At 40.9% G+C, this 20,970-nt stretch overlaps 2 protein-coding genes across 4 annotated transcripts in view; one reads left to right on the top strand and one right to left on the bottom strand.

The window, feature by feature from the left end:
• The window catches only part of LOC115472609 (secreted frizzled-related protein 5-like), a 28,714-nt gene extending 11,473 nt beyond the window's left edge, over window positions 1-17,241 (top strand). For 2 of the 3 annotated variants that reach the window (XM_030206917.1, XM_030206918.1), the window contains 3 exons: window positions 14,480-14,649; window positions 16,054-16,140; window positions 16,416-17,241. In XM_030206917.1, the coding sequence (XP_030062777.1) occupies window positions 14,480-14,649; window positions 16,054-16,140; window positions 16,416-16,732 (574 nt within the window). In that variant the 3' untranslated portion in view covers window positions 16,733-17,241. Of the gene's footprint in view, window positions 1-8,329; window positions 8,414-14,479; window positions 14,650-16,053; window positions 16,141-16,415 lie in introns of those variants that run through there. The other variant, XM_030206919.1, reaches the window with a different exon arrangement.
• Window positions 1-19,619, bottom strand: part of P4HTM (prolyl 4-hydroxylase, transmembrane) — a 56,384-nt gene extending 36,765 nt beyond the window's left edge. Inside the window, exons 1-2 of the mRNA XM_030206916.1 lie at window positions 19,147-19,619; window positions 18,708-18,789 (exon numbers count right to left, since the gene is read on the bottom strand). Coding sequence (XP_030062776.1) covers window positions 18,708-18,789; window positions 19,147-19,539 — 475 coding nt within the window. The 5' untranslated portion in view covers window positions 19,540-19,619. The remainder of the gene's footprint in view (window positions 1-18,707; window positions 18,790-19,146) is intronic.
• Between the last annotated feature and the right edge of the window lie 1,351 nt (window positions 19,620-20,970).

The following is a 20,970-nucleotide window of genomic DNA, read 5'->3' as shown; positions in this document are numbered from 1 at the left end:
ACCAGGTAAGAGCCTTCTTACAGGGCTGGATCCTTTTGATTATCTACCCTTTCAGTTTCAAATTTATATGCATTCTATTCAAGGGAAAACGTTACTGTAGAAAATGTAGGTGCCAATCTCTGCAGGTACTTTTTCTTGAGACAGTTTTTAAACCAGGTAATATTTTCAGACCTTTCATTTGAGAACTGGTATAAAGCCTGCAGGTGAAAGTATCCATTGACTTTGCACTCATGCAGACGTTCTTGAACACTGCCCCAAATAAATGTAAGTTATTATTGTAGGTCTACTTCTTTTAATTGTTTTTTATACAATTCTTAAAAGTTTACTAAGTTGTTCACGTAAGCCGGCATCTACTTAAATTCAAAGTAGTTACACTCAGCAGTTACAGCAATTGGTATTATTTCTGTAGATCATATACCTCATTCAGTACAATTCTGCATGATCAAAGACAACATTTGCTAGGGAACAAAGATTGAAGCTGAAAGAAGTTGGGAAGCTTCTGAGGGGCCATTTTACTAAGCTGCGTAAGCATCTATGCATGCCCAACGCGCACCAAAATGGAGTTACTGCACGGCTACAGCATGGCCCTTGCGGTAATTTCAATTTTGGTATGCATCTGGTACACGCACCCCAAAAATATTTTTTATTTTCTGGTGCGTGTCAGCTGCATGCATTTGGCGCACGTAGGTCATTACCACCCGGTTACCATGTGAGACTTTACCGCTAGGTCAATGTCTGGTGGTAAGGTCTCAGACCCAAAATGGACGTGCGGCAATTTTGATTTTGTCGCACGTCCATTTTCAGCAAAATTTTAAAAAAGGGCTATTTTACAGGTGCGCAGAAAAATAGATTGGCGTGGACCCAAAACCCGTGCCTACATTACTGCAAGCCATTTTTCAGCGCACCTTAGTAAAAGGACCCCTGAATTTGTTGATTAAAGTGACATAGCAAATGTGAGTCTGAATATATTAACAGACCTCACAAGAATTGTTGACAAGGCTAAGGTGGGTTTTATTAGCTTTTTTCTGCTGTACCAACATATTTCCTTTCAAAGTGATTACAAATCCTGACTGGATACCTACAGACATGCTGTGTAAAGTGCCCGCAACATGTCAGAGACATAGCAATGAAAAATGTATACATGATAAGAGACGATGAAAATTTGAAACAGCCACTATCACCGTCACAGTTATGAAGAGTGGGTGCAGACCTCTGAAATCCATTTCCCGCCCCGTATGCTTGGCAGAAAGCAGTTGCCACTGCCAGTAAGTATGACTAGGAAAAATAATTAGCAGAACCTTATCAAAAATTCTTCCTGGAGTGCAGTGATAGATATGCTATAATCAAATTGCTTTTTTTATAAACTGTGATTTTTATAATAAAATACTTGTTTATTTTGATGACTATCTGGTCTCTAAGAATTATTTGGTTTTACTTCTAAGTCTTACTGTTTGCTTTAGCATTACCACCATTCATATGGCTAATTCCCCTAACAATCTGGGAACATTACCATGCAAGAAATATACTACAACAACTTTTTAGTTTTATATTTCTAATTTCTAAAAATATGAAACTGAAGATAGAAATGGCTCTATGCAAAACAAAAGAAAAACCCTTCACTTGGAATAAGGTAAAGAAAAGTCATTATAAGGTCCTTTTACTAAGCTGTGGTAATCGCTAGCACACGCTTACCACATCTTAAAAGGGCAAAACACAGGATGTGCTTAGGCGTCCTGCGGTAAGTTCCCACTACCCATGTGCTAAACAATTAAACATTTTCTTAGAAAGAGCGTTCCTGTGCTAATTAGTTAGCATGTCCACATTACCATGTACTGATTAGTGCAGGATTACCGCAGAATCCCGTACCGCCTACAAAATAGGGGTTGGTTTAATGGCTGTGAGCTAATGGCAAGATTAAAACGTGGCTTTTAATGGAATAAATTGAAAATCGGCCATTTTCTGGCTGCAGGAAAAACCAACATAAGGGCGAACCAATGCCAACTTTTACCACAGCTTGGTAAAAGGATTTCTTAACAAACTAAGGGGCCCTTTTACAAAAGGGTGACAGGGGTAGTGCCAGCTTGGCACATGGTGATTCGGGCATGTGCCAATTCCAGTGCTAGAAAATATTTTTTAAATTTGACATGCTCGGTGGTAATTGGGCAGCACTGTGCGCTGCCCAGTTACCGAAGGGCTCCCTCAGGAAATGGCCACACAGCAAGTGTTTAACTTACCATGCGACCATTTCCTTAGTTAAAAGGGGAGAACAAAACACCAGAAGGCACTGATGAATTCCACACAGTCACACAAATCAAACCAAAGACATGGAGGAAACCAACCAAAATTTTCAGGATGACCAAAGTTTATTCTCCAAATGACATGCTGATAGAATAAGCCAACACGGGCCTTGTTTCGACAAACACAGTCTTTGTCAGGGGTATCTTTCAAATCAGTGAGCAACGTGTTCTATATTTCGATTGTCATAACAGAATTCTTATGGAGGAGCAGAATGGCAAAGTGCTCCGCAGGAACATTCCACTGGTGACAAGCCCTGTGTTGGCTTATTCTACCAGCATTTATTTTGGAGAATAAACTTTGGTCATCCTGAACATTTTGGGTGGTAAAAGGAGGCCCCGACGTGACACCACCACAGGGCCGCTTTTACCGCTGGTTGGCAAAAGGTGTCGTAAGTCCAACAATAAGTATTTCAGGACAAACCAAAACCAGAAATCCTAGTGAAGTAAATTGGCAAAATGCTATCCTGGTTGCACAATTCACATTCAAACCTAACCACTGGGGGGGGGGGGGGGGGGCGGGTGGAAGCTGCAAGAGTTGAATGCTTAGGCTCACAGAAAATATACCTTTTATTATTGTACTTAATTACACATTTTCAAGGAAACTTAAGCCACAGCAAAGCTCCTATTTCCATTACTACAGGCTCAGCAGAAGGAATTTCCTCTGCATTGCTTGTATGGCCTTGGTCATCTTCTAACTTTCGCATGGTAAAATAGGGAATCGTCTGGTCAGAATCCATCACAAGATTAACAATACGAGCAGCAGGAACCAAGAATCCAGTATCCCAGTTAAATTAAACAAAATCAAAAGACTCCTGTGGTGGAGCTACAAAGATGTTAGCTGGCCCTTCTCTTTTTTTTTTTTTAAAGGAGGGGAGAAAAAAAGAACCTTAGACATCAATGGCATAGAAGAATTAGGAATTTTTTATTTTATTTTTATAAATTTAAATTTACAACCTAAGAGGCCCTTTTACTAAGCCACGTAAGCGTCTACGCACGCCAGAATGGAGTTACCGCCCGACTACTGCGTGGCTGTTGCGGTAATTTCATTTTTGGTGCGCATACGATATGCACGGCTGAAAAATAATTTTTATTTTCGGACACGCACCATGTTGCATTTGACATGCATAGGTCATTACCGCCCGGTTATCTTGTGAGACTTTTGCCGCACGTCCATTTTCGGCAAAAAATTTTAAAAAGGCCTTTTTTACAGGCACGCTGAAAAATGGATCAGCGTGTGCCTAAAACCCATGCCTACACTACCGCAAGCCATTATTCAGCACACCTTAGTAAAAGGACCACTCAGTATTAACGCTTATACAAAAATCCACAGGAAATCATCAAATAACCAAAAGATCTAATTAAAAAAAAAAAAAAAACTTATTTACACAGCCTCTAGCATATGAGCCAATTTTTAAAAACCCAATGGAGATTACTCCTCCCTGGACACAGTTAAGGAGTTTGTTCAATATTAGGGGTGCCCATGCACCCACAGCACACACAGAGCAGGCTCAGAGGGATCCAAGAGAAGCATAACCCAAAGAAAAAACACATTTAAAGTGTATACTGAACAAAGGAAAAAAAGAAAGCAGCGCTGCCATCAGTTCCAAACTTATTACTAGCGATTCTAGACACAGAAGCTATCCAAAGCTCACAGGCTGCTAATAAAGGCAGACAACTGGGAAGGATCAGAAATAAACCCCTTATTTAACAAATGTATATTTTAATCAAACATTTACAAGTGCCCCTGGTCATAACAAAATAAATTCTGCCTCCTTTATTTAAAAAAGTCTTTTATCCTGCACTTTCTCCACATCCACCCCGAGGAACGACAATCAGCTGCTTTACTTAAGTGTCAACTCAGGCAAGGACACCCCAGTATCAGCACCCTAGATTGCCACTGAATAAAGAAATCCATTGGACTGGTAAGAGTCATTTGAAGCTCTGAGGTATAAAAACATGACTTGCATTTTCTTTTTACCTGTTGTGGAGAAATTGTTGACTGACCAGCATTCAAAGTCACTATCTTGGATCAACTGTCACGCCACATTCATATACTTGTAAGACATCTTGTAGATAGTTTTTACACATTTCCAATGCAGATATTAACTTGACTTTAGAAAAGTTAATAAGGAATATATCCCTTCATCATACAGTATTTCCAACATTTTTTGAAATGCCAAAATTTATTTAACAAGAGAATGATCTTCAACTATTGTTCCACTACATTTGCAATTCCTAATTCCAAGTTCCTGATCTTGGGCCAATTTAATAGAAGACTGGCCCAGTTGAAAGATGCTTAATCTGCCCTGATATAGCAACTAGGAAATCCAATTTTTATTTAGGACATCTATGTTGAAATTAGGATGTCTAGGTTGGGGACATGCATGTATTTCTTTGTGTATAAAAGGCATACCGAATGCAGAGTCTTTTGTAAACTACATACAAGGACATAGGAAATACATGTATAGACTGCAGCATATACAGCAGGAATAGCCACGTTAGAAAGAAAAATTTTCAGAATAAGAGCAGCATCATTCACCGTTTAGAACATGGTAAATCCTGATTTTATAACCTATGGTATGTGTAAATGTTGGATTCCGAACATACAGGAAGAGCAAATTAGAAATCCAAAAGACATTTTTGAACTTTTGAAGCAATTTTAAACACTAGGGAGGTTATCGTAACTGAGCCCTCAATCACTAGATCAAACTCCAAGTGCAAAATAGTGACACAGTAAATGATGGCAAATGAAGACCAGCATGGTCCATCAACCAGCTTATTTTCGAAAGAGAAAGACGCCTATATTTCGACCCAAATCGGGAGATGGGCGTCTTTCTCTCATGGGCGCCTAAATCGGTATAATCAAAAGCCGATTTTGGGCGCCTCCAACTGCAGTCTGTCGCGGGAATGAACAAAGTTGACAGGGGCATGTCGGAGGCATGGTGAAGGCGGGACTGGGGCGTGTTTATCAGCCGAGGAGAGATGGGCGCGCTCAGCCGATAATGGAAAAAAGAAGGGCGGCAGTAGTGAGAATTTGGGCTGCTTTTTTTGGGCCCTTTTTTCTCACGAACAAGTCCCCAAAAAGTGCCCCAACTGCCCACATGACCACTGGAGGGAATCGGGGATGACCTCCCCTGACTCCCCCAGTGGTCACTAACCCCCTCACACCAAAAAAAAAGAACTTTCAAAACATTTTTTCCAGCCTGTATGCCAGCCTCAAATGTCATACCCAGCTCCATCACAGCAGTATGCAGGTCCCTGGAGCAGTTGTTAGTGGGTGCAGTGGACTTCAGGCAGGTGGACCCAGGCCCACCCCCCTACCTGTTACACTTGTGCTGGTAAATGGGAGCCTTCCAAACCGCCCCCAAAACCCACTGTACCCCACATCTAGGTGCCCCCATAGGCGCCCGGTATAATAGGCTTGGGGAGGCTAAACCTCCCCTGCTGCAGCAAGAAGGATCAGCTGTGGAGTCCCGCTGCTCTGGGGGGTTTAAATTGTTGATTTACCTCCATCCTCACAGTAGCCTTGTGTAACCAGTTGTAGAAATTGGTTTATGGTTTAATTTGTTTACCTTACTGCTGGGAGAGCAGGGGGGTTGGCTGGAGGTGTCCTGGGTTGCCAGGGAGATATTTAACAAGGGTGACTTCCTGACCTGCACATCAGCAATTCATACCAAAGAGACTTGCACTGACACCTGAGGACAGATAGCAGTAGAATCGGATACTGGGCCAGCATGATCAGAAAAAGTCACCAGACAACAAAGGTAGAAAAGATCATTTTATTTTCATTATAATGTTTGGAATATGTCCACTTTGAGAATCAGGTGCTCAACATTAAAAGTTTATATTTATTTACTTATTTATGGCATTTTATCCCACATTAAACATGCAATAGGGTGTTTTGTGGCTCTACATGAGAATTGTGATGATATGATCCCTTGTTTCATATTGTTGACGGTCTGCATTTTCCGTATGGGTGGTATATTGGTGTATTAGGTTCTGCCCAGTGTAATATTTATGGTACAGTAAGGTTCTGAGTGTGTTTTTGCACAAAGTTGTGCATAGTGTTTTGCAGTTGAGCGATTGTGGTTAGAATATGCTTTGAGCAATCACTTTATTCTTTGACGTATGATACATATCTAATATCTAAATTTAATACAAGGTATTAATTGTGACTTTTAGTTTTATTTATTTATTTTTTCTGTGTGTTATCAGACAATTATGGATTTAAGCTCCACCCCTGGACCCACCCCTAACCCCGCCCCTTTAGCTTCCCTAAACAGTTGGGCCACCGACCGCCTATGGGTGCCCCCCTTCACCCATAAGTGCTATGGTAATGGTGTAGACTTGTGGGCAGTGGGTTTTGGGGGGGATTTGGGGGGCTCAGCACCCAAGGTAAGGGAGCTATGGACTTGGGAGGTATTTTAATTTTTTTTTTAACTTTTTACAAGTGCCCCCTAGGGTGCCCGGTTGGTGTCCTGGCATGTGGGGGGGACCAGTGCACTATGAATCCTGGCCCCTCCCACGACCAAAGGGCTTGGAGTTGTTCGTTTTTGAGCTGGGCACCTTCGGTTTCCATTATCGCTGAAAACCGATACCACCCAGCTCAAATCTGCCCAAATCCGATGCATTTGCCCGGCACCAACCGTATTATCGAAACAAAAGATGGACGCCCATCTTTTTCGAAAATACAGTCTGTCTCGCCTTTCACGGACCCGTCCTTGGAGATAGTCGCCCATGGAGATGGGCGTCCGCGTTCGATTATGCCCCTCCAAGTCTGACCAAGAAGGTGGCAAGGTATCTGCCACTTCATGCAGATTACCCCCTCCCCCTTTTGTCATTAGGGTTGTACCTGGTGTTCTGTCAGGATAACATCAAGACTGGATTACTGTCATGCACTCTACACTGGTCTGACTACAAAGGGTCTACACCAGCTCCAACTGATTCAGAATGCTGCAGCAAGACTAATAAAAGGTTGCAAGCAATGTGACATCACAACATTTTTGCAAAATTTTCACTGGCTACCAGGTCAATGCAGAGCAAAATTTAAAACTTTATGTCTGATCTTCAAGGCCCTTAAAGGAAATGGCCATGAGTATTTGAATAGGATCACCTTCTACACACCTCCAAGGACACTAAGGTTCTCCCAAGGAATATCCCTAACCACACCCTCTCCAAAGGGCTTTACAATATGGGATACCTACAAGTGATCCTTCTCCCACACTCTGGAATGCACTCCCTGAAAGACTTCACTTAACACAATACTATCTCTGCTTCAGGTAGCAGGTGAAAACTTGGCTCTTCAACTAATGGAAGAAGTAACTAACTTGCTAGTCTCACACATACACAAAAGGAGTGGCAGAACATGTTTATCCACTCCTACCTTTGCTGAGATAATATTTAATCATCTCTCTGACCTCATGTGCAACTTTCTTTAAATTAACCCCATTATTTTCTAACTCCTTACTCACTCGCCTATCTATATTTTCCATCTTTGCTTATATCCTACACTATTAAAATGTTTTATTACATATAGTGTTGACATTATAGTACGCCATACTTTGTATTATTTGAATATTTTTACTGCTTTGTCTATTGCTTATCTTTGACTTCTGTACACCGCCTTGAGTGAATTCCTTCAAAAAGGCAGTAAATAAATCCTAGTAAAAAAATAGATGTCTTCCACCCCTGTAGCACTGTCATAACACTTGAAAGCATAAGAAGTGGGAAGCAGCAAAACAAGTTCCAAGAGTTGTAGAAGCTGCAGAGATTGACTTCTGAGACTGCTTGCTGAAAGCTGGGGGTACAGATGGAGGAGACTGTATTTGTTGCTGTCTGGGAAGGAATGATGAGTGTGCTTGTGAAGATGACAGAGTGCTTGCTGGTGTCTAGGGTTATTTTTAAATCCCCGCATTAATGTGACATAAATAGATGCAGAAGCTAATGTTTAAGAATGTACATGCTTGTTTGCCTAGGGCCCATCATGGGTTATTTCTGCCCTGGTCACAGGCCAATGATTAATCCTGCAATGGCTGGTCTGCATCGAGTTGAGGATATAAAAACACCTTGGAGAGCTGTAAATGAAGGCTACTGGTGTCACGCACCCACAGAGGCAGGTACTGATTGAGCTGGACACTAAAGAAGCAGCAGGAAATGTGCCATGAAAAAAACGTTTTTAATGTATGACCTTTTAACTGGCAAATCTTTGTTTATAATGAGGACTTTTCCACTAGATACTGAAACTTAAGCTTGTTTTAAAAATATGAGAATTTTAAGTGCTTCCCAGCAAGTTCATGTAAACTTCACATTGGACCAGACTCAGCCTTTTTCCATTGACACAAAATGGAAAAAAAAGCACTTTGGTGCGTCCTGTCTGTAATCAGTTGTGTCTACAGGATAGCTGCTTCTCAATACAGGGAATAATTTCTGTCTCAGACAATATATTAGTGTCAACTATCATTCTGAGCACCTTAATACATTACTGGAATGCATTTTATTTTCTGATAATGTCATTTTGAGTCGATTCTGGTCTGACCTGAGGAAGGAGTATTTTCACCTAAGAGTTAGTCGTGAGATTTAGTAAGTCAAATAAGATATTTCTTTCTTGGGTTCGTGTTTTATTGCATTTTAATAAAAAAAATGTAAATCATCCTGACTGTTCCCGAGCCAGAAATGTGCCCTGTGCAACACGCACCCTCCTAGCAACTCCACCCAGCCTACTGCACCGTGACCACCGCAGGGGAGACAATGGACAGGGAGTTATTTCTGTGCCCCATTCTCCCTTGTACAGTCCTAAAATCGCCTTGAGTAATCTTGATCAATAAAGAAGTATATAAAATTGTATTGTATAAATCAATCGCCTTATTTTTGGTTAACATTTATTTTTGGACAATGATTTTTGGACAATTTTGTTAGATACTTCTGAATAGCCACTTCTTGATTTAAACAAGTTAACATATTATGTGAATACAGAAATCCTTATAAACCAGAAGAGCTACATTTCACAATGGAATCAAATACTCATGTTCATTAAGAATTAAAATCTTTAAGAGGGTCTATATGCACACAAAAAAACAATATATGTGTTGGAAAATTAAAAGCTTGCAGATTAAGTTCTGCTACTCCAGTAAGCAAACAGTATCCTTAAAACCTGAAAATGAAGTTTATTCCATTAGAAGCCTGCCTGGTAGGACGAGCCTATGAATAGAGTTGATCCCTCCTCTGGACCTGTTCAAGACTGTAACATACTATACAAACAGTCCTTAATTGAACTTGGTCAACCCAGGATTGTTTTTCACAGAAGGAAAAACGGGAGGAAAACATTTGAGTTTATGAGATAATTACTAATCCCAGGGCAGGGAAGGGGACTGGACCCAACTAATGGCATCCAACAGAGATCTAATCAAATGAAACAAAAACAAGCTAAGATGCTGTGGAGATGGAGAAAGGAAACATTCAAACTGTCTACCCATGCTCTCATTATAACACCTGCTGGTCTAAGCCAGGCCCCCATACCCAAAAAGGTCTATTTGCAAACGCAAACTGTGGTATTGTTTTTACAGTTAAACTATCCAGAAGGCAGTTTCTTAATGACAAGAGATTAATGAAAGTGCCCTTCTACACTATAAAAATCATCTCAGCGCTAGAAAAACTCACTTCTGGTCTCAGTTGAGAAGGAACAGAAAATGAGTTTGGTTTCTTACAGATGCTCCACCAGCCAGAGTCTGGTGTTTCTCTTGTTCGTCTGGCTATTCTCTTTAGGCTCACAGGGGGTTTCTGGGGACTTCTTGGTTAGCTCTTCCAGATGCATACTCATCCCGAGAAGCATGGCTCTGTGTTACGGCATTGGATATTCAGAGATGAGAATTCCCAATCTGCTGGAGCATGAAACCATGGCTGAGGTGATCCAACAGTCTTCGAGTTGGCTTCCTCTCTTAGCTAGAGAGTGTCACCCTGATGCCAGAATCTTCCTCTGTTCACTTTTCACACCTATCTGTTTAGACAGGTAAGTTACTTTCTAAAGAAATATACCGAATTTGGAAAGGAAGAAATAATTTCTTTTCCAGCATTGTTGAAAATGTTTGTCATATGAATTTATAAGTATTCAGCATTATCTGTTTAGTAATTTAAAGGTTTAATCTACAAAACACATAATCATTCCCTTCTACCTTGTCCTTTTGGTTTGTTCTTTCCTTGGGAAAACATTTAGTTACTGTCATGAGGAACCTGTGCTTCTTGCATTTTATGAGGTCAAAATTTGATGACTCAGTCTTGCCATTAATACAAGCTGCCTAATGGCTTTCTAATTTATCAAACAATAAACATGTCTCCTTCCGTTTTGTGCATCACTGAAGATCCAAGTCACTGAGGAGCCCTTTTACTAAAGCTTGGCGAGTGCTAACTGCTAAGAAGCCCACAGATATAAAATGGGCTTCTTGGCATTTAAAACTTTCACCGTTCTGCATCTAGGGGAAAAGCACTTGAGGGTGATGTACTAAACCTTCATTGATAATCATAATAGGATTAACATGCCACTAAACTACATTAATTATGCATGTTATCAGTATTTTAACACAACAGTGCAAAATCTATAATGAGCAAGTAATTATGTAAACCATCTAAGAACATATAGTTAAGCAATGCTTGTTAATACACCCTATGCTATCTATTATAATGTTTTATTGTGTATTGAGTTGGCATTGTAATGTAGCATATTATGCCATACTTTGTATTGTTCTTTGAATATTTTTACTGTTGTAAATGTCTATACCTTATGTTTGAGTTGTTCTTGCTGTATACCGCCTTGAGTGAACTCCTTCAAAAAGGTGGTAAATAAATCAATAAATAAAACATGCACACAGTAATGCAGACCCATTAACACCAGAAACAACTACATCTCAGAAAAGTGTAGTTTAAATCTTATCATCAGCGTTAAGTATTAACACATTATCTTTAATGCAAGAAACTTAATGATATGCAAATGACTTGTGCGTTAACATAAGATGATTACTGCATGTTAATAGTGCATAATATCATATTTTAGTACGTCAGTCACCTTGATGATTCAAACCCTAAAACAATACTTCTCCTGTTTTTAATGTGGCTCATCTAGTAATAACACATAAACTATGGACCTCATGCTTAGGGATCCCCTTTTTCTTTGAAAGACAGGAGCTCTGGTAGCCTCCATTTCAAAATGGAAATAATCTTCTTTGTAGATCACAATGTTTATGGCTGGACATATATTGTAACAGTTGGAGACTGGAAAAGCTCCACAAAATTGTCCACCTTTTCCATGTATCTTTATTGATTCAGCTCTTCAAACATCTATCTGTGGCTTTAACTGTTTTATATTTCTAGCTTTATTTATTTATGTTGTTCTATTACTAGCAAGTTTTTATAACATAACTAAAGAGTTAAAATAGTGTGGGGATAGGAGAACCACTAACTCCACTCACACTCATTCCAGCAGCTGTATTATAACAATCTTCTTTTTCATGTATCACTCATACATTCTCTCTTTTCATGCTTCACCTCAAAAAATGCTTTTCTATGTCCTACCGGACATATTTATTTATAAATCGTTTGTCAAAAAGATGTTCCAGGGCAAAATTTTTAAGACTGTCTATATTGGTTACCTTCTTACCCGAGGCTTTGTTCCAGTTTTCAAACTAAAAGTACTGTATATACTTGAATATATAAATTGAGATATTTTTTTGTCGTCCAACCCAACCCTCCCCCCCCAACAGAATGAGTCTCTGTTTATATTCGAGCTACAGCAAAATTTCTTTGTTTCCCCTCCCTCCCACCATCTGTGGTGCCTGGCATTTCTCTCATTCCCCCTCTCCCCTCCCTCGCGATCTCTGACATAGGTGGTCAGTGGCTCAGCTGTTTGGGGAGGCTAAAGTGGGTGGGGCTAGGGCCGGGATGGGGCCTGAGTCCATAATTGTCTGACAACATGAAGACAGTAGGGTTAGTAAAATAGTTGCAAGTAATACCATTTATTAAATTTAAATATCAAATATGCATCAAATCTCAAAAATTAAAGTGGCAAGAAAATTAAACAGTGCAAACTTCAGTAGAAATATATAGCTCTCTTAAACAATTCAATTAAAGCAGATTGAAAAATAAAGTCTGATTCTCTTATCTCTTACACATCTCACTTGCCATGACAAACTAAAATTATATAAAAGTTTTAATGCCACCTCAGTAAGGCCAACACACAATCCCTCCACTGCAAAACACTATGCACAAGCTTGTGCAAAAACACACTCAGAATCTTACTATACCAAAACAGCACTAATGGGACTCAAAGAGCAATAACCTTATGTGTGAAAAGGCAGCACTGTAAGTACTATATCAGGCATTACAACACCAACACACCAACTAGTGAGAAAACAGAACAAACTGAACTGCTACAGATCTCTACACAGAAACGACATGCTAGCAGAATATTGCATCTTGGACATACATACATGCAAAACACACATAACTATCACCAAATAAGAAACGAGGGCCCACAGATCAATAGTAGAGATATGAAAGCAAAAAGAAAAAATGAACTGGAAGCCTCAAGGTCAGACTCTGCATACAGCAATACTAGAGAAACTTAAATGCAAATTATCAGAGATGCACATTTCCAAAAGCTAACATATTCCAATTAATACATTCAAAATAAAATACTTTTTCTACCTTTGTTGTCTGAGTATTTTAGTTTTCTATTTGCTTTGGTCCCAGGGTCTTTTGTCTACTTTTCTTTTTTTTTTTCCCTGTCTTTGAAGGGTCTCCTGTCCATTTGACATTTCCTCTCTCCAAATCCACCATCCATCTTTCCTGTGTCTCTATCCATCTTGTCTAGCATATCCCCCGTGTCTCTGTCCCTATCTCTTTCTTCACATTCAGCATCTGCCTTCTCAGTGTTCCTCTCCCCTTTATATCCAATGTCTACCCTCTGTGTTCCTACCTTCACCTGTCCTGCATTTATCCTGTCCCTATCTTTCCCCCTGTAATGAGCATTGCCACTGTGTTCCTATTCCCTCTCCATATCCAGCAGTGTCTCTGTGTGTCTCTATTCCCTCTTTCCAGAATTACCCCCTTGTGTCCCTGTCCCTATGCTCCATCCAGGCCTAGAATGTCTTAGAGAAGACATTTTCACTTTCTCTTCCCTTCCTCCTCTATCCCCCCTTCCCTGGGGCCAGTATCTCTTTCTCTCAATTCCCACCAGCACTTCATGGTCCAGTTTCTCTCCCTCCTCGGTTCCAATGGCTCTTCCCCTCCCCCAAGTCCAGCCTCTCCCTCTCTTTCCCCAGCTGGTCCATATGTATATCGTCCCTCCTCTTCTTCTTGTCTGTCCATCCATCACATCCTTTTCCTTCCCAATCCCCAGTGCAGCAGAGTGGCACCTGCAAATCTTTCTCTCTCCATGCTGCAGGACCAGCGTCTCTCTGCCCACCTTTCCCTCCTGTGTGGTTCCAGCAATTCTCCTTTTTCCTCCCTCTCCATGATCCAACAGTCCCTCTTAATCGCCTTGATCGCTGCTGATAGTGGTAGAGACACTGCAGCAATTACAGAAGGCTGCCTTGGTCTTTCTTCACAGTGACGCATCCTTTCTCCTCTGATGTAACTTCCTGGTCTACAGGGGAGGGACGTGTCACAGCATCATGGGCAAGGCCGAGGCTCCAAGGCAACCTACTATAATCGCTGCAGTGTCACTACCACTACCAGCAGTGATCAAGGGAGAGGAAGAGATACCAGAAGCCTAGGACCGTGTCTGTAATAAGGTGAGAGTCAGGAAGGAGGGGTCCCCTAAATTAATGATTGGCAGTTGCTGTGCTGGGCTTCCACCAGATTTTAACTTATGGAGGCTGGTTGCACTTGTGGCCGGAGAGGCTTTTCCCTGGCATTTCTCTCCTTACCTTCCTCTGAAACTGACACAAAAAATCAATATGGTTGGCTGGTGCAGGGCCTTGAGCATCTGCACATGCTCAAGGCCTGCTGGCTCCCGTCCTCTCTGAAGCTTCCTGCTCAAAGATTCAGAGGGGGTGGACCATGACGTCATTGCTGTATCAGTTTAAACAATATAGAGAGCTGTTCCTACTCTAAAATCTGAGTTGAATATCCTCTCCTTACTACTGCCTTTGGAGACATTTTTTGGATTCAGTAAGTCCTGTCTCTCCTTTTAGGTTTATCTACCCCTGCCGTAGCCTCTGTGAGGCAGTGAGGAACAGCTGTGCTCCAATAATGGCCTGTTATGGATACCCATGGCCAGAAATCCTGAACTGTAACAAATTCCCAGCTGATCATGGCATGTGCATCTCAGCCATCACAAATGAAACAAGCTCAAGTCGCAGAAGTAAGCTATTTGTTTGACCTTGTATTGTTTGTTAGAGAAGGAGAAAGAGGAAAAGAAGTTACTGGTTTTTCCCCTGAGTATCATTAAGAGGGTAATTGTATAAGCAGCCACTCCAGACTCAGGCAGCAAGAACTAATGTAGATGTTGGTATTCTAGTCATTTATGTGTGTAAGTGGCCACTTACTCAAATAAATGACCTTTTATAGAATACCAAATAGTGCAATTACACACCATGATTCAATAACCCATACTTTTGACAGTGAACATGCGCATGGACCAGTTTGGGTAGAGCATGGGCAAAGCGTACAAATACATGCATAAATGACAGTACTCTGTACATAACGCATGTTCTGGTTAACGTCCCGGTGCGAGCCTTTATAGCAAATCTAGGACAGGTATAATTATTGCACATTTTCTGCCACTTGTGCTAGTAACTGGCTCAAAATAGATGCCTGCTCATTCTTATTGTAGGCTTCTCCTCTTATCCTGTTCTAGACTTACCATCTAAGTGTTCACATCCAATGTAACTATGAGTACTGCACAGAAGCGCTATCTTCAGTGATAGGCTCTTCTGTCAACAGACCAATGTCTGGCCGATTTTCCAATTAAGAGTAAAAAGTTGGAAGATTCAGGCCACGGCCTGTCAGGTTTTCTGGGATGAATAGGCAGAACATAGGTCTGCATATAAAATGAGTCTTTTGTGTAGGTAAATTTAACTCATGCATATTCATTGTAGATATATCTTCAAGGGAAAGAGTAAGAAGTCATGTTGGCAGAGAAATCAATTCAGCATTAGCATCCACAACATTTGGGTTGGTGCTGCCCCTCCCCCCAATACCCACTCCAAACTATGCCTATGCTGCTGTGGGGGTTGCCAAGCCAGGTTTAAGAAGTCCTGGTTTACATTTACATAGAAACTGAGAAAAATGAAGGCAGTTAAAAACTATACGGCCTGCAACAATACACTTTTTTAGAATGTAAAAAAAAAGTCTCAAAGTCTACAGCCCTGGGTGGGCAAAAGTAATAACAAATGATGCTAGTGAAACATTGGTTTACGGGCTCAGTAACAACCTGCCATGTTAACAGTGGCTGATAAATGTACATGTACCATGCAGATCAAGATCAAACTGAAGATGTGAAAAGAAGGAACAGGATCATGAATAGTGATTTTAACTCCGAGTACCAGGTTTAATACAAAAATTTGCAGCAATGGCTGAATCATTGTTATGCTATGTTAATGATGCTGGTTGGTGAGTGTGGGTGGTATAAAGTTTGATCAAGTTACTTATGCTCACTTGGAGATAGATCATGCAAATTCTTTGATAGTTTTCAGAAAATAACATGCAAGGATATGCAAGCTTTCTGACTGTAGAATTACTATAATTGGGTTATGTGTTACACCAGTGCCCAGAGCAAGCTGCAGGGACTGTGAGTTAGAAGAAGCAAGTTCAACAAAAGAGATTCTGGACACCTTCTGCAATAATGATTTCAGTAAGTACAGGTCTAAATGTTCACTAGAACTACATTTAAACTAACATGAAAAATCATCAAAAAGTTGATATAACTATTGACTTTACAAATCTTTACAATGCCTAAGCCTAAATGTTAACAGTACACATTTGCTGCAATAATTAAATTCTTATGAGCTGGATTTGGTAGCAATGCATTGAATTAATAAACTCAAATCCCAATTAAAATATTTCCGGGAGGGGTATAAGCATCATTAAATAAGGTACAAATAAATATGTAACGTCTGCTTCTGACAGCTGTGAAAATTAAGATCTCCAAGAAGAACACGAGCTCTAGCACAATCTCTGAATTTGACATGGACTCGCAGGTGGAGGTGGTGAAACACGGTCCCCTGATCAAGGCTCAGATCCTCCCAAGACTCCAGCAGTGGCTTGATCTGGATGCCACCTGTGTCCGCAACATCATGCGAGGCACCCGTTCAGGATACTATATCATTAGTGGGGAAGTACAGGCTGACAAGGTGGTGGCGAATAAAGCTTACGCCTGGCACAAGAAAAACAAGAACTTGCAAGTCGCTATTAGGAAATGGAAGCACCACAGGTGCCGAGTATAGATCTAAGGAGTGGAGAATTGATTAAAATAAGTATCTGTCTCTAATATTCTGTTAGCTGCATGTTTCCAACTATTTGTTTTATGCTATATCTTCCTTACAATCTGCAGTAAGGGTGAGAATTCAATAAGTTATATTTTATAAATCTGTGTTTTTACAATGTTCAGTATAAACCCTTTTTGCTAGGCTGTAATACATGTACAAAAAGACTGCTGTCAATTTCTGGACACATGCAACACTGAAATGATAGTTAATAGATTAATTTAAGTGATGGAAAATATTGAAAGATCATATATCTGCATATAAAAGTTATGCAAATAAGATCAGTTTACAGTATAACTAGTTCAAATAACTTATTTATCTCAACTAGCAAATAGGAATGAAACAGCTACAGAGGAAACTGAGCAGCAGATACTTATTGGTCTTCAGTTCTGTAATAAATGTAAATTGTTTGTATATTAAATGATAATTTTGTTTTGTATTCTAAACTTTGTGATTAACCACGCTAAGTATTAAAGGACATCAGCACAAAAAGGCCTTTTTACTAAATGCCCTGTCTTCCACCATATCACAAAAGATGCATCACTGAGAACAAGTTTCTGATTAGCTACAGCCCTTCAGAATGTAGAAATCCTCACATGTCACAGCTTTGGCCACTGTCCAACTTTTAAATAGCTTTGCATACAAATGCTAGTGTATAGAAACATATTTTTCTGAAATAATATTTTCTTAATGACAAAGTATTTTTTCATTGGATTATTTCACATTTTCCTTTACAATGCATATTCTACCCTGAGCTTGTCTAACTAGATGATAAAAAGATAGTCTGTGAAACATGCTATTTATATGACTTGAAATCTGAACACTGATCCATCCCTGTTTGAGGAAAGCATTGATAAAGTGCCAGTGTTACTAGAGTGATACTTTGCAACTATGAAGCCAGATTTTCACTAGAACCATAGGTGATATTTAACCATACTGATGTTCTGTTTAGTCTGGCTGTTATTACATTATGAGGAATGTCTTTTATCATCAACAATTATTCACAAGGCTGAAAACATATTTTTGAAGCTCTTAGAAAGAGGAAGCAGAATGACAATCTTTACTAGAAGCTTCCCCTACTGCACAAACACACACATCCACTGCTTGTGACCATATTCCTTAATTAATATTTATTAAAAAAACATTTTGGAAAAGAAAAACAGTTCCTTTACTGAACTTATTCATAACAGAACAAAACTTTTGAACAAGTACGGTTTTTAGATTCTCATTCCCTACAACCGAATAAGCAATTCCAAATGAACTGCTTAATTTCTTTTTATTATTTTGCTTATTAATCACCACTTTTAGACAACAAAGACATATTCTATTTAAACATCAATACATAAAACTATGGCAATCATACTGTTTTACTTCTTGTTTACTTCCTGCTTCATGAACAGTTTTATTACTGTAGATACCTTCTGCCCTTAATTCAAACAGAAAACTGGCTTGAAAGAGCTCAGCACTTCAGTGGCAGCATTATTCAACATCATCCTCGCAACCAGGGTTTGATTCCTGGCATAAGCCTTAAGTCCAGCCTACAGGTCTTATTGCGTAATGACTGGAACACAATTCCTTCTGTGAATTCTGAATGCTGCCATCACAGAATCTCCAGCTCTGGCCAGTCCCAAGAAGCAGAAGCCAGGTGGGGTCCAGGAATTAAACCCAATTGGCAGTGTACAGTGCTGCCGCTAAGTCAGTTTATGTCATCTTGTGTTGTAATGTTTTATTGTTGGGGATAAAAGTATCTACAAGAAAGAATCTTTAGACAACTCATATGCAAAGAATAATGATATAAATTGTCATTGGTCTTCTAACCCGAAATACAACAGAAAGCTATCAATTTGAGCACTAATAAATTGACAACCGAGATCAGCGACATGCCTTTTTATTTGAAATAACTGTGCCTTTAACAGTAATGACCTGGATCTCTTACCAAACAGGAGAGGTTTCAAGCTGAGAGTTTTCATATAATGTATTTTGTTGGGAACAAGATCCATCTTCTGTCTGTGACCAACCTAGATGTATAAAGATATGAAGAAATGAACTACTGTGATGCAGTATTTCTTGAAAGTTTACTATAACAAAACTCATTGCTTTAAGAACATGAAAGTAGGCACAACATTATATAATTTACACTAATTTTATTCTGCATTAAACTGCAATGCTTTAAATGATGGTATACTGCGAAGGTGCAGTGCTCTATTTTTCACGCTCTTTTACTAATGTCCTGAAAGTACTAAAGACTTACAGGGCTTGCACTGTAGCTGAGCAGGACCGATCCATAGTGCATGCATTGAAGCCTGGCTTTTAATGTTATCTGGTCTATGGTTTGAGATGAATGATAATAATGGCAGACGTGGCCCTGTCCTTGCCTTGATGCCTTCCAGGCGGGGCAGGTGCGCAAAGGATGTCGTCACCTCATCCATCCGCGAGATGATGGGCTCCGGCGCCGAAGGTCCAGGGGTAGGCGAGTTCGGTTGCGCGGTGTCTCCCGCGCTGCTGGTGCCGCCACCGCCGTGGTGATTGCCGTTGCTGTAATAGACGTAAAGAAGCAGCGCGATGACATTGACGATGTAAACGTGCACGAACACCATGACGACCACGAAGTAGGAGCGCGAGCAGACCGAGTTCTTCTGCAGGCCCAGCCGGTCCCTGCCGCCCATCACCAGCTCGGGCCCGTCCAATGGCGAGTCCGCGCATCCCCCGCCCCGATGCTCTTCGTCTTCCTCGTCCTCTGCCGCCGTCGCCGACCGGCAGGTCACCATGTCCCTGCCTGAAGGAGAGCGCGGAGCCGCGGCAGGGTCTGACACAGCGACTCGGGCGACGCAGAACCGAGGCTGCTCCGTTGCCCTTGGAGACTAAAGGGTGGCTCGCGAGTTAGGTGGGCGTGGCCGGAGGTTGTTGCTAGGAGACGCTTCTTGAAGGTGTGAGTGGAAAGATGCTGCCGTTGCGCGCTTCTCACTGCGTCCGGCTTCTGCGGCAGAGCAGGCGCGCGGCCGGCCCGTCATTTAAAAGCAGTCAAGCGGTTCTCGGAGCAAAACCGAGCACAGGGATGGACCTGCTAGCCTGCGCCTCGCTACCAATGGAGGATTCTCTAACAATTCTGCTGCATAGCTTCAAGGTGGTGCAAGGGGCTTGGCGCCTGAGCACACCCTTAAGGCTCACACTCCATTCCCTCCCCCAATTAGCTTTCAGGGCTCCAGGGCAGCCCTGTGACTGCTGGAGTGTTGCTGGGCTAAAGCAATATTTCTGAAGTCCAGTCCTGAAGTACCCCTTGCCTAACACCTCTTCAATGCTGCGTTGGGCACCTAACCCTTACCGTTCAGTGAATCCAGACTGCCCCTATCGGACCGACCGTTCACTTGTCTATTAGATTGTAAGCTCTTTGAGCAGGGACTGTCTCTCGTTGTTAAATCGTACAGCGCTGCGTAACCCTAGTAGCGCTCTAGAAATGTTAAGTAGTAGTAGTAGTAACACATTTTAAGAGTATCCACAATGCAGATGCATGTAAGAAATTTACAAGAGAAAGGAGGCAATGTATGCAAATGCATTTTCTATGTAGATATCCTTAAAACTGGTATGGGGAAAGGGTACTAGAGCTAGGCAACAATACTAGAGTAGCGTGAGGCAGTAGTTCACAAACCTGGTCCTGGAGGTACCCCAGCCAGGTTTGCAGGATATCCACATAGGCATGAAAGAGATTTGTATACTAAAGATGCAGTGGCCCACAAATCTCTCATGCATATTCATTGTGGATATCCTGAAAACTTGAGTGGCTTGGGTGCCTTCAGGCCCAGGTTCAGGAAGCACTGCCTTAGGGTACTTTCACTTTCAAGCTTGGTATTCAATCCTGTGCTGGTTTTAGTGAGGGTCCATTTTTGTACATAGCATTAGTAACACTTTATGTCACAAGGCCTAGTTAAAGGGATTAAAGTATATCTTAGTAAATCTAACTCTAAATCAGTACGACACCAAACAGCGCTGTCCACTCTCCCACTTTGGTACTTGATTCATTTCTATTAATAAAGCATCCACTATTGTATACATTGCCTTCTATCAGGACTCACCTTGTGAGAAAATCCAGATACTCCATCCTTGAACATGTTAGTTACAGTAGCATATCCTAGATCTTGAGGGGGAATGCACATGGTGGTACAAGGCAACTTCAATAAAATACAAGCTCAGAAATAGGAACT

Source organism: Microcaecilia unicolor, chromosome 6 (assembly GCF_901765095.1).
Source record: "Microcaecilia unicolor chromosome 6, aMicUni1.1, whole genome shotgun sequence".
In the NCBI taxonomy this organism is placed as follows: domain Eukaryota; kingdom Metazoa; phylum Chordata; class Amphibia; order Gymnophiona; family Siphonopidae; genus Microcaecilia; species Microcaecilia unicolor.
Note: the sequence above shows the minus strand (reverse complement) of the source record. Positions and strands in the feature narration are given on the sequence as shown.